The sequence below is a fragment of the Coccomyxa subellipsoidea genome (genome assembly GCF_000258705.1).
Source record: "Coccomyxa subellipsoidea C-169, whole genome shotgun sequence".
NCBI lineage: Eukaryota > Viridiplantae > Chlorophyta > Trebouxiophyceae > Coccomyxaceae > Coccomyxa > Coccomyxa subellipsoidea.
The window spans coordinates 504,071-519,949 of NW_005178035.1; the positions used below are offsets into that span (position 1 = coordinate 504,071).

Genomic DNA, 15,879 nt, shown 5'->3' on the forward strand with positions numbered 1-15,879 from the left:
TTAACGAGTGGCGGCCCTCCTTCCATCCTCTCAACAGACATCAGAAGAGGCTGAGGCTTTGTGAGCGCCCCGGGGCGGCCATATCGGGTTTGCGATCGGCCTGCTTCTTCTGGCAGCTGTCGAAGGAGCGCCGCTCCATGTTTACGGCGCGCACAGGCTTGGGGCCGGCCTCGGAGGCAAAGCATGATGGCTGGTGCTCCAGGATGGGGCACAGCGTCTTGCCGCTGCGCGTGAAGATCCGCAGCAGCGACACCGTTGCAGCCTGTAAGGGGCAACGCACTTTGTTGGCGCTGTTGCAAAAGGCTGCTGGCAAATTCCTGATGATGCGGATCAGTAAAAACTCGCAGAAGTTTTCAGTGTGCAAATCCGTTCCCACCACAGACGTTACCGGAGTAGAAATGCACTTTGTAGCACACTATGCAGTGTCCACACAAAGTTTTCCCAGCAAACATATAAGGATGGAGCACAAGAGCATCCTGCAGCACATTCTGCAGCTTCCCTGAAGGGCTATCACAGATGACGTGTAAGGACGGAAACAACCATGCCTCTACTTATGCTTGCAAGAGAAAGATATTGCCGATTGTCCTGGCACAGCACTGGTCTGCTGCTACCAATCAACCCCTAAAAAAGACATGCGCCCACAAAAGTAGCAGTTACGCTAGCTTTGGACCAGTGCTGGTTGACATGTGAGGTCTCAAACAGCACCCACCTGGATCTGTGTGTCGGTGCATGTGGCGAGCAAGTCCAGCAACATGGGGACTGCGTCGGCCGACTCCAGTTCTGCGCGCAGGTCCTTGAACTCGGCCAAGCAGCTCATCAGGTACAGCAAGCCTGCGCACGAGTGAGCACCCTGCCTCAGCGTTTGGGAAATAAATACCGCAGCCTCAAAAGCCTAACAGACTTTCATGCATTCCTTCCCTAACTTGCTCCAAGCAAATTTGCTTGTGAAAGTTTGAATGTATGCTGACCTGGCCCAGTTTGATAAATGCACAAAAGGAAGCCGGTAGAAGGCATGCATGCATCATAGGATGGCAGCTTCATGGTAACTGACAACAACTGCCCAACCTTGAACAGGCGCTCTGTCGACCAGAGTCAGCGATTCAGACAGGTGTCTGTGAAGCTGAGAGCTGGCCCAACAAAGACCACGCTCATAGCTGGACAGAAGTGACTGGCCCAACGGCATTCTACACATGCACACTGCAACATGCAGCCAAGTACAACCTCATGCCCGTTACTTAAAGAAATGCTCCAAAGCGTGGAGCTTGCAAAACACACTGTGGCCTTTGGAGCTCTGTTGAACCTTCGGGCGACCTGAGCAGCATCTTTGGCGCTTCCTAGGGGACTTGCAGCAGCTGGAGATGCAGTGGGAAACACGAGTTTCACCATATTGATCTGAGGGGCGCTCACCTGACAGGGCCAGAGGGGTCGACTGCAGAAGAGCGGGCAGCAGAGTGGAGCCACCGCCTGCGGCCCAGACGGCAGAGCGAGCGCGGCTGCACTGCACCAGGCAACCCAGCACCGCTGCTGCCTGCACCGCTATCACCCCCTGCGCTGGCAAAGCAAATCCTCGAGATCCCCCCAAATGTGCAGTGCTCGCCTTGACAAGAGGGTAGATCCCTCCAATGAGCATTTACATGCAGATCTCTTGTATGGTGGAAAGAGAACTTGTGCGGCCTCATCATCAGTCTGCTACCCTCCCTGTCAATTTTAAAGCATGACTAAGCAGAAGGTCCTACAAGATGGCATGTGCACGCTCTTCGATGCAGCCATGGATGCGACTGACAGGAGAGGTATACTGCAGACAATCGAGCAGCCCAAATCACCTCCAAATAGGGCCAACTACCAAGTCTAAGTTGCTGGAGCTGTGTTGCATTGAAATCCAATGCAAACCAAACCCGACTGCAGACAATTCAGCAACTTGGATTATTGCTTTAGTAGACTTGACTCAGAAACACAGAAAATGGCGCGTCTGTACCATGTCCGGACTTATATTTGATTTTCAAACCCGCACCTCGGTGTCACCGCCGTCGGAGACGAGCGCCATGAGGCCGATGACGCCGCCGCGCGCGGCAAACTCGGCCGCGGCCGCCATGTCAGAAGCCAGCATGGCCGTCAGCTGGATGGCCGGGCTCAGCAGCGCCTCAGGTGCGCCAGGTACCATCATCGCTGCCAGCGCGCTCATCAGGTTTGCAGCTCTGCAACAAAATAATCACAACACCGTCAAACTTGCTGAATGATCAACTGTGGCGATATAGAAAAGTAGAAGTAGAAGAAGAAAGGCTGTACTGAAAAGAGTAAGTATTCCACTTTTCTGCTTCATGCATCAAGGGATGCACAGTATTGCATCCCTGCCTTGCTGCGTTGCTTAGCGGTAAAGGAACGCGCTCTCAAGACAGAGGTGCATGAGATAGACGGGACGAAAGCCCATCTGCAACAGATGACGCCACTGCATATACCGCAGAGCTTTGTTTTTTATGGCACAATTAAGGCACACATTACCTGAGCGATGAGCGCAGCTCGGGACGGCCGGCAAGCTTCAGCAGCAGCGCGAGCGCAGCCAGGGGCACTGGGTCAGCGGAGCCAGGTTTGACGCCAGAGTCCGCGCCAGATTTGGCACCGCCAGCCGCCACGCCAGAATTGGCGACGGTGGAGGAGGCATCGCCCCCGTACGCTGCCGGGCACGCCAGCCGCACCGCGGCCGGCACCGCGCCGCAGCGGGCGACTAAGCTCGCGCCGTCGCCGGAGGATTCGTCAACTGATGAGCAGCCCTCGGTGAGGCAGATGAGCGTGCGCAGCGCCGTGAGCAGCACCGGCTTGGACTTGGAGGCGCTCAGCAGGGAGGTGAGTATTGCCAGCCCGTTCTCCTCCACAAAGGCACCCTGTTACAAAACCAGTGGTGGTCAGATGGTTGTGCCATTGATCGACAACCATAGCAGTCAGTCAATCAGACATTCTTGGCCTGCACTTTGAAACATGCCTCTTCAAGCAGCCTGGAAATAAGGAGATCTATGAGTGACAGCCAGAACAAGTCAAGTGTAGCATGAGAATATGAAGAGATTGCACTAAACCCTGCACACCTGTGAGCTGCTTGGGATCATGCACAACCAAAACAATATATAAGGCTACAATACTTTTCATCTGGGGCTCAACGAGCAGGAAGGCAGTGAAGAAGGCCCCCCTTGAATCAACATGACAAAGAAGCTACCAATCTGAAATTGCAATGACCGCAACCTGACCGGAAGGCCAAGGGGCACAGGGTTTGGGGCCATGCCTGGCCGTTGGGCAGGGGCAGCAGGCGGCGCAGGATGCCCCCGGCGGCAATGACAACGCCGTCGGAGCGCGTCCCCAGCAGCGGCACCAGCACCGCGACGCCGTTGGCCGCCAGCAGGATCTTGGCGTTGGCTGCAGAGGTGGCCAGGAACGCGAGGGTAGACAGTGCGCGCTCCTGCATCTCCGTGCCTGTCTTGGGCGTCGCCAGGACGTCCAGCAACGCCGTTATGCCGTCAGCGTCCCTGCCACAGATATTGTGGTATTTTTAGTCATGCCGGCTTACTAGTGATCAGCAGTGCCCAGAGTGCCTGTTCGCGTGTTGACTATATTTACACATGGGGCCGCTAATTGCCTTTCCGGTTCAAGAAAATGCATTCGGCATTTGTTATGAGGAGGCGGAGCTAAGCAGCTCTGCTAACCCCAGTCCCTCGGAGGAGCACGTGCTCTGCCTTGCATGACAGGCAGGACATATGGCTCTGGCTGTTTGACTGTATCACGAAAAGACCTGATCTATCAACGCCAGCTAGTGTCAGGCTAGCGCAGGCCCGCAGTAATCTGTCAGTATACAAATGGCACAGAAGAAATCTGTCTGTCTCCTGTGATAGGCTGCGCAAGAGCCTAAAACAAACCTCCGGGGCTGACTTTTCAGGATACAAAAGGCATAGAAGAAATCTGTCAGACTCCTGTGATAGGCAGCGCATGAGCTTGCAACACACCTGCGGGCGATGTTGCCGTCGGTGAAGTAGGCGTGGGACGGGTGCGCGGCGGCGGCTTCGGCCATCATCCGCTTGGCGCGCGATATTGCCCCCTCCTCGCTGCCACTCGTGTGTCCGAATGTCGGCTCCGGGCCGTCGTCGGTAAAGCTGCAGCCAGCACAGATGCACGCTCAGAACTGACAGAGAAATGACTGAGGAGGCTCAGAGGGCAGACAGGATGCTCTCCAGCCTTAGAATCCATCAAGCATGCGCTGCGGCATCCACGCATTGTACCGTATTAGTGAAAGCTGCAGCCTATGATCAGAAGATCCAGGGCTTCAAGCCCATTTCAAAACCACAACAGAAAATCGAATAGCACGATCCCTAGACAATTGCACAGCCGATCCACTGCTCGCGATACTACCTTGCCAGCCAACACTGTCCAAGCAGATCATGGCAACGTAGCAACTGCCAGAGACCAAAAGTCAATGGAAGGGCGCACACCTCATCTCCCACTTCTCTGGAGGCCCATCCTTCTCGGCAGCCAGTGCCATGGCGTGGTCCAGTTTTGCGCGCGCCATGTTGCTCAGTGTCCTAGCTAAGTAGCTGTCCCGCCGCTGCTTCTCCATGTTTTCTGGCGTGCCTGCACCGTTATTATTATTATTATTATTATTATTATTGTTATTACTGTATTGATATATTTCACAAATTTCCTGCCAAGAGGCAAGGTGCGTCCTGCAGACAAGCTGCGGATCCTTGTATAATGCCAGGAAAGGACGCATTCTCGCTCCTGACCAACACAAAGATTATGATGTGATGAATGCACACAAGGTTGACTGGGTTGACAAGACACATCCAAAATGTAAAAACCAGCGCATTGGGCGCATGGATGGAGTGTATCCAATATCCCATGCATGAGCTCTCCGTGCAGAGTCTTCATCCCAAATCTTGTTTTGCATAGTGCCCAAGATACGAGCACATTAGCATGAAGGTATATCTAGATTTCTGCAATGCATTCGGGTGGCGGCCCACCTTCGAAGACGGGGTGCGGGAAGGGCAGCAGTCCTGAAGCCGGTGAGAAGGCGTCGTGGGGCCGGTCACGGATTGCATCCATGCTGAAATGGCCTCGGTGGTGCAGCACTGCAACCACGCAGCCATATATCATTCAGTGCCGAAGCACGTCGAGTCTTCCTAGACCAGCTGACAACACTGATCACATCCAAGAATGACCACCTTGAGGTTCTGCTACAAAGAAAGGCAATGAAAGGAATGTTGAGTTTTGAACCCTGACAATGCATGCAAGCTGCAGCGTGATTATCTCCACATGCAAGCCAAGATACACTCCTCATGACAGGTGCGGAAAAGAGAACGAAGAAAGGGTTTCAGTCAAGAAGTGACTCAGCGCCCACCTGGCGTCACATGCGCACCGGCGCGATGCTCCACCCACATGGCCGAGGGCGGCATGAGGCCCAGGCCCAGCCGCGTCTGCGACCCGCTGCCGCACCGTAACTGCTCGGCCCGTACGGTCTCGGCCCGCACCCGGTGCGCCCCATAAGTATCCTGCAGCTCGTGGGACCCCGACCGCGCCGGGCAATTGTACAGCGGCTGCAAGTGCTGCAGCTTCCCTGCTTCCACCAGAGAAAGCCACACTCATGGACGATACAGCTGCATGCTATTGCCCTCAGACCAGCTCCTGATGGCCGCTCAACGGCTGGGCGCGGTGCACATGCACAGGAATGCTCACAGCAAACATACACCCTCCCTGTCCATTTGCAAGATTCCTGTGCTCAAAGCAAGTGAAAACAGATGCTAGTGGCTTTAACACATGTGCAGAGCAAGCAGCGGTCATCAATTTATCACAGACTGCTTAAAGAGGTACTAATGATGCAGTGAACCCACCTGGCGCGGGTACGGCGGCCGCGCTGGGGGGCGCACTGAGAGCAGGGTGGCCCCAGAAAGTAGACTGCGGAACGGCAGCAGCGGGACCCCCCAGGACAAAGGGGGATCCGCAAGGGCCCCTGCTGGCCTCCTCAGCTGTGGCCAGCGGGAACGAATCCGGAAGGCGCTCGGGAGAGAAGGGCGCAGGCTCGCTCCGCACCGGCGGCGTGCCCGGCGAGAATGTCACCGTCCTGCTGAGCACGAGTAACGTCAGCTGTGTGCACCTCGTCACCGCTAAAACCAATGCCGGCTCCTTGCAGATGCTGGACAAACCTACACGTAGGGCTGCACGCAGACGGCAAGGAACGGTGGAATTATCAATATCACCCATGCCAGCAGCTGTGAACTCTTTAGAGGCTGGTGCGGACCTCCTTGGGCGTTCAGCCTCTGCTGCAGGCAGCGATTCCTCTGCGCCCGACAGCGACACTCCATCCTTGATGCCGGCAAATGCCTCTGACTTTGACGGATGCAGAGAGACGCCCGCGCCCTCACGGACTCCGTTTCGGGACCGCCCCATAGACCGCACTACGGCGCGGCTGGCGGCATCGGCGCTCCCGCCCATGCTGAACAGCGCGCGCGCGGCCGCGCCGCGGCTGGCCGCCCCGCTGCTGGCCGCCCCGGGCCGGCCTTCGGCAGCGGCAGCCGCCGCCGGCGCCGATGCGCACATCTGCGCGGGGCTCGGCTGGGACATTGCCGCTTCGTGTGTAGGAGCAAGCAGGAGCTGCTCGGAGGAAGCACTGATTTCGCGCGAGGACTTGGTATCCTTGGAGCTGCCGCTGTCTGTGCGGGTGGCGTCCTGCACAAGGTGCGCCAGGCTGAGCTCGCGCGTGTTGGCGGCCTGGCGGGGGTCAGCGGCCGGCTGCTGCCGCTGAGTGGAGGGAACGCGCAGCGGGCGCAGGCTCTGGAACAGCGGCGACAGGTTGGCTGCCGGTGACGCCGTTGCGGAAAGACTGCCGGGCATGTCATCTCCCTGGACTGCCAGCTGCAGCGCAACTGCCGCGAGCACGCCGGCCGTTGTATCTGAAGGCGCCTCCACCTGCCTCTTCTGGCCGTCCTTCAGGTCTTCCACTCTGCTACTGACATCTCCTGTCTTGGCTGTGCCGGGTGCGCTCTGCGCAGAAGCCGAAAGGGAAGAAGCACGCTGCGGTCGTGCAGCTTCCTGTGAGGGGCGTTGGAGCACCCGGGAAACTGCGGCGACCGCTGCCTGCGCCGCGTCGGCTCCCCGCTGCTTCGCCTGCTGCGCATTGCTCCGAGAGCGCGCGCAGGAGAGGCGCCGGGGGGTGGTGATCCCCGCTAGGCCGAGCGCCTCCAGGGTTCTTGCAGGCTCATTGCTTGCTCCAGGTCGCGCCCCGTCGCTCGTAGACATCCGCCGCGGCGACATGGGCGGCCGCCAAGACACCGGCGGGCCGCCGAACGAGTGTCGGCCCGGCACAGCGTTGAATGTATCCTCCGGCGTGTGGAACAGCCGCGCCTTGGCGGCGGCCGCGGCGTCGTGCGGCGCCAGCGAGACAGGACTCTCGGCCGCGGATGGAGCCGGCGGCGACTCGTCGACGGTCGGCAGCCAGCTGCCGGACCTCCGGCGCTCGGATGAGCACCGGCGTAGCAGCTGCGGCGGCTGCGGCAGCGCGGTAACCACCGGGGGCAATGACCCGAAGAGCTGCGAGGAGAGCGCGAGCTGCGCCAGCTGCTGCTGCGGCAAGCAGGCCGGCTGCGGCGGTTTTGGCTGCTCCGAGCTGTTCCTCTGGGAAGGGCATGCCTCCTCGCGGTCTGCGGCTGCCACCGCAGATGAGGGCGTGTCCTCGCTGCCTCGCCGGCTGGAGGCTGGCGTCGTTAGCTGGCTGCGCAGTGCCTGCTTTAGCGCCCCTGATATCGCGTCGCTTGCCTGCATGCCACAGTACCAAACTCTGTGAAAACCATAAACAGATAACCAACTCAATAGACGACCAGGAACACAAACAATGCCCATTTTCCCTCGAAATCAAAACCTTTGCGATTCCTTCCACAGCTGCACTTGTCAGCCATTGGCAGTAGATAATGTTTTAAATGGTGATATACTTCTCTGGGCATGGCATGTTAGGGACAAAAATCCGTCACGGCGCATACATGCCATAGCTCCGGCAGACGCTTGTCATGAGCTTCTACCTGCCCCAGGAAGATTAAAAAAGGAAGGGAATGACAGCCTACCGCGGGTACATCGTTGAAATTAGACGTTGCCAAGCTTGAAGATGTTGAAGACATGCCCAGCCGCTCCCGGTATGCCGCCATGAGCGATGTGTAGCTTGGCCGCACCTCGCCTGAAGACCCCACGGATACACTCGCTCCATCCATACTCCGCCTGCACAACAGAACACACATGCCACCGATCAGCACAACAGCATAACATGACACTCTTGCAAGGGATTCATCAGGCACTTTTGAGTGATCCTCTGAAGTCCTCTGCAGATTTCATGAATGAAAGCAAAGTTCTTCTCAGCCGCTCTCCTATTGCAATGTCCAAGCTTTGCAGTCACATTAGTTCGGCAGCACAAATCCTGAAGCAATGCATGATGAAGTCAACACTCACCGCTCGACAATATTAGGACGGCCGTGCACATACTGTGGCAGCAGGGCCGAATCAAAGCTCCAGCGTGAGGTCTTGCCCGGCTTTATTGCCTGCCCCAGGTCCAACTTGTCTGCATGCACAGTGATCCAACGTGAGCATAGCCTCAGAAACAAGAAGTTGTACAGAAGTACCAAGCCCTCGACATGCACTGTACTGCCCACACCCGCACAAAGCAACAGGCCAATGACTGCTGCATCATATCAATGGATACCCTAGGCTACACCCAGAAGATACAGATCCCATGCACTGACGTTGAGCAGCCTTTTGCAAGAGCAGGTGAAGCAACAAGGCGCATGTGCTGAAGCAAGCTTGATTCGTCCGAAAGTCTTGCAGTTGATTGAATACAAATACCGTAGTCAGCAACATTATTCCCGCATAAAATAATTCGTTTTCTAAAAAAGGGTAGAAAACAAATATCCTAAAATGCAAAATATACACCCTATGGCAAGACCAGGTTTGTGAGCTCTCGCTGAGCCCGACCCATTGGTGATGATGAAACATCATTTCAAGGAAGGAGAGTCATAAAAACAGGTCCAAGCATTTCGCGCATTTTGAGGGGTGCGGGAATTATGGTGCTGACTACGGTACTCTAACGTAGGCATTACGACCATGAAGCAGGAGCAATCAGCAATCCATGCTCGCGATGAGGCACCTCTAATGTTCAGACGCAAAGCACGGGTAAACATGCACCCGCACCTGCGAGACCTGCAGAGAAAAGCACACCCTCACCAGTGAAACACGTGTAGCCTTGCAAACAAGCGGAAGGGTAACTCACCCAGGGAGCTGGCGTCAATAGGGATGAAAGGGGCAATGATCTGCTCGTCCCCCGCCGCGGCCTTCTTGGAGCCGGGAGAAGCTGACTCGCTGCCGAGGCTCAAGCATCGCGCCAGCACCTCATTAAAGCTGGCGCCCCTCGCAGCCTCGATGATCTTCTGGGGTGTTGTGCTTCCAGGCCCAGACCCAGCCTGAAGAAACGCAGACAAGTTCGGCAAAAGCAAAAGGTGCTGGGAAGCACAGGGACAGCAAGGACAGCAAGCCACAGCCCATATTGAAGAGCAGGCACCGGCAACAGCAATGTAAAGCACCGGGAACTCTGCTAGCAGAAAAGGTGCAGAGTGAAGGATATAGCATCCCATGCACTTTGAGGGTGCAACATGCAGTGGAAAAAACTCTAATTAACTTGGATCCCCCACACAGCACAGCAATTGAGATCACCCCCTGCTTCTTCCAACAGTTGCAACTCGACGGCCAGCAATGAAAGCAGGGCGGAGAGTGATATGGAAGTAAGGCCTGCATGGCAAAACTGCAGGGTAAAGGCTGGTGCTCGCACCGTGGCGCCCGCCAGCGAGGCCTGGTCTGTCAGCTGCGCGGCGAGCATCTTGCGGATGGTGCTGCTCTGGGCGCTGGGGGCGTCCAGCAGCGCACTCTTGGAGGTTGACTCGCTGCTGCTCTGGCTGGGCGCTGACGTGGCCAACTCGACACCTGTCTCCAGCGATCCCTCCAAAGACGGGTGGCCCGCCAGATCCATGTCCTGCAGTAGCCGATGCCCGAAGCAATCAAGTCAAACGCTCCTCAAGTGATGCTGCACAGCTTTGGCCTTGTCTGTTAGCACGAGCATCGCCATGCAGGGGTATAAGAGCAGGTCCAGCCAACGAAAGCTGAACAAAGTACATGCAGGGATCAGGGGTGGACCATGTTGCTGATTGGTATGTGCATGCCAATGTTCTCACGAACCCCACATTTTAGATTTCTGGCCATGCCGACATATCGACGATTCCAGTCAGTGAATTTCAGACAAAACAAAGGCAGAACGAGGGCGGCACCTTGCAGCAGCACTGTGTCATGGATCCGCAGCCAGGGCACTGCGAGCCGGCCAGCGCCGCAGCCTCCGGCCTGGCCGGCAAGTCAGAGCTGCCGGAGCCAGCCACCGACGATGGCGCGCTGAACGCGAAATGCACGCTGCCTCCGGCCGACGAGCTCCCACTGCTGCTGTGCATGCTTTGCACGCTGGAGGGCCCGCGCAGGCTCTGGGGCCCGCTGCCGGCTGAGCTGGCGCCGCGGCTGGCAGCGACGAGGGCCGAGACCTCCTCGCCGAGCCGCGCGCGGGCAATGTCGGGCCGCATCTGCAGCTTGGCGGGGAGGGGGCTGGGGAGGGTGTAGATGCTCGGTGGCGGGAAGGGGACCGGCTTGGGGGGCGTAAGGTTGTCCCCCAGCGGGACAGATGAATCGTCCTGCCAGCCCGTCAGGTTCTCCCTGCAGTTGCACTCCGCACCACACATAAAGCGGCGGCTGCGGCAGCGCGGTAACCACCGGGGGCAATGACCCGAAGAGCTGCGAGGAGAGCGCGAGCTGCGCCAGCTGCTGCTGCGGCAAGCAGGCCGGCTGCGGCGGTTTTGGCTGCTCCGAGCTGTTCCTCTGGGAAGGGCATGCCTCCTCGCGGTCTGCGGCTGCCACCGCAGATGAGGGCGTGTCCTCGCTGCCTCGCCGGCTGGAGGCTGGCGTCGTTAGCTGGCTGCGCAGTGCCTGCTTTAGCGCCCCTGATATCGCGTCGCTTGCCTGCATGCCACAGTACCAAACTCTGTGAAAACCATAAACAGATAACCAACTCAATAGACGACCAGGAACACAAACAATGCCCATTTTCCCTCGAAATCAAAACCTTTGCGATTCCTTCCACAGCTGCACTTGTCAGCCATTGGCAGTAGATAATGTTTTAAATGGTGATATACTTCTCTGGGCATGGCATGTTAGGGACAAAAATCCGTCACGGCGCATACATGCCATAGCTCCGGCAGACGCTTGTCATGAGCTTCTACCTGCCCCAGGAAGATTAAAAAAGGAAGGGAATGACAGCCTACCGCGGGTACATCGTTGAAATTAGACGTTGCCAAGCTTGAAGATGTTGAAGACATGCCCAGCCGCTCCCGGTATGCCGCCATGAGCGATGTGTAGCTTGGCCGCACCTCGCCTGAAGACCCCACGGATACACTCGCTCCATCCATACTCCGCCTGCACAACAGAACACACATGCCACCGATCAGCACAACAGCATAACATGACACTCTTGCAAGGGATTCATCAGGCACTTTTGAGTGATCCTCTGAAGTCCTCTGCAGATTTCATGAATGAAAGCAAAGTTCTTCTCAGCCGCTCTCCTATTGCAATGTCCAAGCTTTGCAGTCACATTAGTTCGGCAGCACAAATCCTGAAGCAATGCATGATGAAGTCAACACTCACCGCTCGACAATATTAGGACGGCCGTGCACATACTGTGGCAGCAGGGCCGAATCAAAGCTCCAGCGTGAGGTCTTGCCCGGCTTTATTGCCTGCCCCAGGTCCAACTTGTCTGCATGCACAGTGATCCAACGTGAGCATAGCCTCAGAAACAAGAAGTTGTACAGAAGTACCAAGCCCTCGACATGCACTGTACTGCCCACACCCGCACAAAGCAACAGGCCAATGACTGCTGCATCATATCAATGGATACCCTAGGCTACACCCAGAAGATACAGATCCCATGCACTGACGTTGAGCAGCCTTTTGCAAGAGCAGGTGAAGCAACAAGGCGCATGTGCTGAAGCAAGCTTGATTCGTCCGAAAGTCTTGCAGTTGATTGAATACAAATACCGTAGTCAGCAACATTATTCCCGCATAAAATAATTCGTTTTCTAAAAAAGGGTAGAAAACAAATATCCTAAAATGCAAAATATACACCCTATGGCAAGACCAGGTTTGTGAGCTCTCGCTGAGCCCGACCCATTGGTGATGATGAAACATCATTTCAAGGAAGGAGAGTCATAAAAACAGGTCCAAGCATTTCGCGCATTTTGAGGGGTGCGGGAATTATGGTGCTGACTACGGTACTCTAACGTAGGCATTACGACCATGAAGCAGGAGCAATCAGCAATCCATGCTCGCGATGAGGCACCTCTAATGTTCAGACGCAAAGCACGGGTAAACATGCACCCGCACCTGCGAGACCTGCAGAGAAAAGCACACCCTCACCAGTGAAACACGTGTAGCCTTGCAAACAAGCGGAAGGGTAACTCACCCAGGGAGCTGGCGTCAATAGGGATGAAAGGGGCAATGATCTGCTCGTCCCCCGCCGCGGCCTTCTTGGAGCCGGGAGAAGCTGACTCGCTGCCGAGGCTCAAGCATCGCGCCAGCACCTCATTAAAGCTGGCGCCCCTCGCAGCCTCGATGATCTTCTGGGGTGTTGTGCTTCCAGGCCCAGACCCAGCCTGAAGAAACGCAGACAAGTTCGGCAAAAGCAAAAGGTGCTGGGAAGCACAGGGACAGCAAGGACAGCAAGCCACAGCCCATATTGAAGAGCAGGCACCGGCAACAGCAATGTAAAGCACCGGGAACTCTGCTAGCAGAAAAGGTGCAGAGTGAAGGATATAGCATCCCATGCACTTTGAGGGTGCAACATGCAGTGGAAAAAACTCTAATTAACTTGGATCCCCCACACAGCACAGCAATTGAGATCACCCCCTGCTTCTTCCAACAGTTGCAACTCGACGGCCAGCAATGAAAGCAGGGCGGAGAGTGATATGGAAGTAAGGCCTGCATGGCAAAACTGCAGGGTAAAGGCTGGTGCTCGCACCGTGGCGCCCGCCAGCGAGGCCTGGTCTGTCAGCTGCGCGGCGAGCATCTTGCGGATGGTGCTGCTCTGGGCGCTGGGGGCGTCCAGCAGCGCACTCTTGGAGGTTGACTCGCTGCTGCTCTGGCTGGGCGCTGACGTGGCCAACTCGACACCTGTCTCCAGCGATCCCTCCAAAGACGGGTGGCCCGCCAGATCCATGTCCTGCAGTAGCCGATGCCCGAAGCAATCAAGTCAAACGCTCCTCAAGTGATGCTGCACAGCTTTGGCCTTGTCTGTTAGCACGAGCATCGCCATGCAGGGGTATAAGAGCAGGTCCAGCCAACGAAAGCTGAACAAAGTACATGCAGGGATCAGGGGTGGACCATGTTGCTGATTGGTATGTGCATGCCAATGTTCTCACGAACCCCACATTTTAGATTTCTGGCCATGCCGACATATCGACGATTCCAGTCAGTGAATTTCAGACAAAACAAAGGCAGAACGAGGGCGGCACCTTGCAGCAGCACTGTGTCATGGATCCGCAGCCAGGGCACTGCGAGCCGGCCAGCGCCGCAGCCTCCGGCCTGGCCGGCAAGTCAGAGCTGCCGGAGCCAGCCACCGACGATGGCGCGCTGAACGCGAAATGCACGCTGCCTCCGGCCGACGAGCTCCCACTGCTGCTGTGCATGCTTTGCACGCTGGAGGGCCCGCGCAGGCTCTGGGGCCCGCTGCCGGCTGAGCTGGCGCCGCGGCTGGCAGCGACGAGGGCCGAGACCTCCTCGCCGAGCCGCGCGCGGGCAATGTCGGGCCGCATCTGCAGCTTGGCGGGGAGGGGGCTGGGGAGGGTGTAGATGCTCGGTGGCGGGAAGGGGACCGGCTTGGGGGGCGTAAGGTTGTCCCCCAGCGGGACAGATGAATCGTCCTGCCAGCCCGTCAGGTTCTCCCTGCAGTTGCACTCCGCACCACACATCAGTGCACGGATGAAAAACACACTACCTGTCAATTGACCTGTGCAAGATTCTGATTTACGATGAAAACAACAGATCCGGCGAACTCAGCTTCCCTGATGCTACATGTTCCAAGCCTTGATAAAACTCTGCATATGGGCTTGAGCACTTTCATGCGCAGCAAGCGTGACAAGGAATGGGATATGATGCACCAGGGTATTGCACAACAGCCGGAAGGACAAGGGCCACTATCACAGCTCCCCAGATTGCAGCAAATGGGAACAGTACCTGCGCTTGCGGTGCATTGCAAGCAACTGCACAAGGGGCGATGACGAAGCAGAGCGTGCCAAGGAGCGGGTGAGGGAACGCGCGCGCCGGTCAAGCTCCACCGGCTCATCTCCACCTGTGCCGCCTGAAAACCCCTTGCTAGCTGCCACCTCGTCTGGGTCAGCGGTCGCTACCGCATACCTGCGCACCGCATACAAACGCACTCATATCACGGCTGTGACAAGCAGGAAGTACCCATCAGGCTGGGCCACATATAAGCCTAACCTGGAGAATCTCTGTGTGCAGCTTTGCCAAACCCAGACCGCAAATATGGAGCCAACAATCACAGACTAGCATCAACATAAAGGTAACCTTGAACAACCCTTTGGTATGCATTCTTCCTTGAACCTGCACTTGCACGCAACGCACATATCAGCAGAACACCACAACTGAGCAAGATCACAGCTCAGCAGAGCCATGTTGAAGCTGCACAGGACAGGGGTCCCTAGCAGGGGGATGAAGTCAATGGTCAGTCTGGTGCGCCCCCCACCTGTGCTTGTGGTGGTGCTCCAGCAGCGCCACGAGGGCATCTCCGACCTGGATGCGGGCGGAAACGCCGTCGGGCTGCGGCGCCTCGTCAGCGCGCGGCTCAGGGCCGAAGGCGGTCGCCAATCCCGAGGCCTCTAAACCCTCGGGGAGTGCGCCGCGCTCGGTGAAGCTGTAGTCCATCCCCACCGCGACCAGCGGCACCGAATTCTGCAGATTAAGTTGCGTGTTACATTCCAATTTTCATTCATTCAAAGGTAACATCGACGCGGACACACACGATCCTGTGTTGCGCTGTGAGGCTGGCATGACACAATGATTTAAAGACACCGAAAGATGCGGTGAAGCGGCTGCGGCAGCTAGTTCTCCTTCACCTGCTGACGGTTGCAGGATAAGAAAACCAGAGCACAGCCATTGCTGTACAGTATAGAGGGAGGCTGTGTACGTACAAAGCCTCCCAGTGATTTGAGGATACAAGGTCCAAGCACATGTAGTGCAGCGAGAAAAGTAGCGCAACCCACCAGGACTGCGCTCGTGGCTGGCGAGGCCGATGATGCCTGCTGCGTGGCAGACACTGCTGAGGGCTCTGAGGGGCATGAGCTGAAGCTGCCAGCAGCGGCAGACTCGCTTGGATCTGCCTCTGCCGACGTGGGTCTCTCCAGCTCCAGGGAGAAACGCACGGAGCGCAGCGAGACGTTTCGAGACATTGGCTGGGCAGTGCTGCCGCGCTTGTGCGAGGTCTGGGCAGCCAGGTTGTCCGCCAGCGGGTGCAGGAGTGTGTCATCCTGGGCAATGAGGCTGCTGCAGCAGCCTGACAGGCCCGCCTTTAAACTTTCCAGGGCCGCAGCAGGTTCTGTGGCGCTGCTCTGCATCCTCTGGCTATGCTGCAGGGCTGCATGGGCCCTGCTTGCTACTTCCACCTCCAGGACTGGCTGTGATCACTCCCCAGCCACTTAATATTCTATCTTTCAAGTGACCTGCGGGAAGAGATACACCTTTTAAGACACATACCGGGGCAGAAATAAACAA

At 57.0% G+C, this 15,879-nt stretch overlaps 1 protein-coding gene across 1 annotated transcript; it reads right to left on the minus strand.

The window, feature by feature from the left end:
- Positions 1-40: 40 nt before the first annotated feature.
- On the minus strand, positions 41-15,722 carry COCSUDRAFT_47478 (hypothetical protein; the record flags this gene model as incomplete). Its single annotated transcript, XM_005647525.1, has 26 exons — positions 41-262; positions 710-831; positions 1,408-1,546; positions 2,012-2,195; positions 2,500-2,879; positions 3,206-3,512; positions 3,987-4,133; positions 4,470-4,608; positions 4,998-5,105; positions 5,393-5,590; positions 5,865-6,094; positions 6,272-7,785; positions 8,193-8,238; positions 8,467-8,575; positions 9,281-9,470; positions 9,836-10,036; positions 10,329-10,758; positions 10,829-11,061; positions 11,469-11,514; positions 11,743-11,851; positions 12,557-12,746; positions 13,112-13,312; positions 13,605-14,034; positions 14,326-14,505; positions 14,855-15,060; positions 15,372-15,722. The coding sequence occupies 26 exons, from the start codon at positions 15,720-15,722 to the stop codon at positions 41-43; spliced, it is 6,612 nt and encodes a 2,203-aa protein (XP_005647582.1).
- Positions 15,723-15,879: the final 157 nt, after the last annotated feature.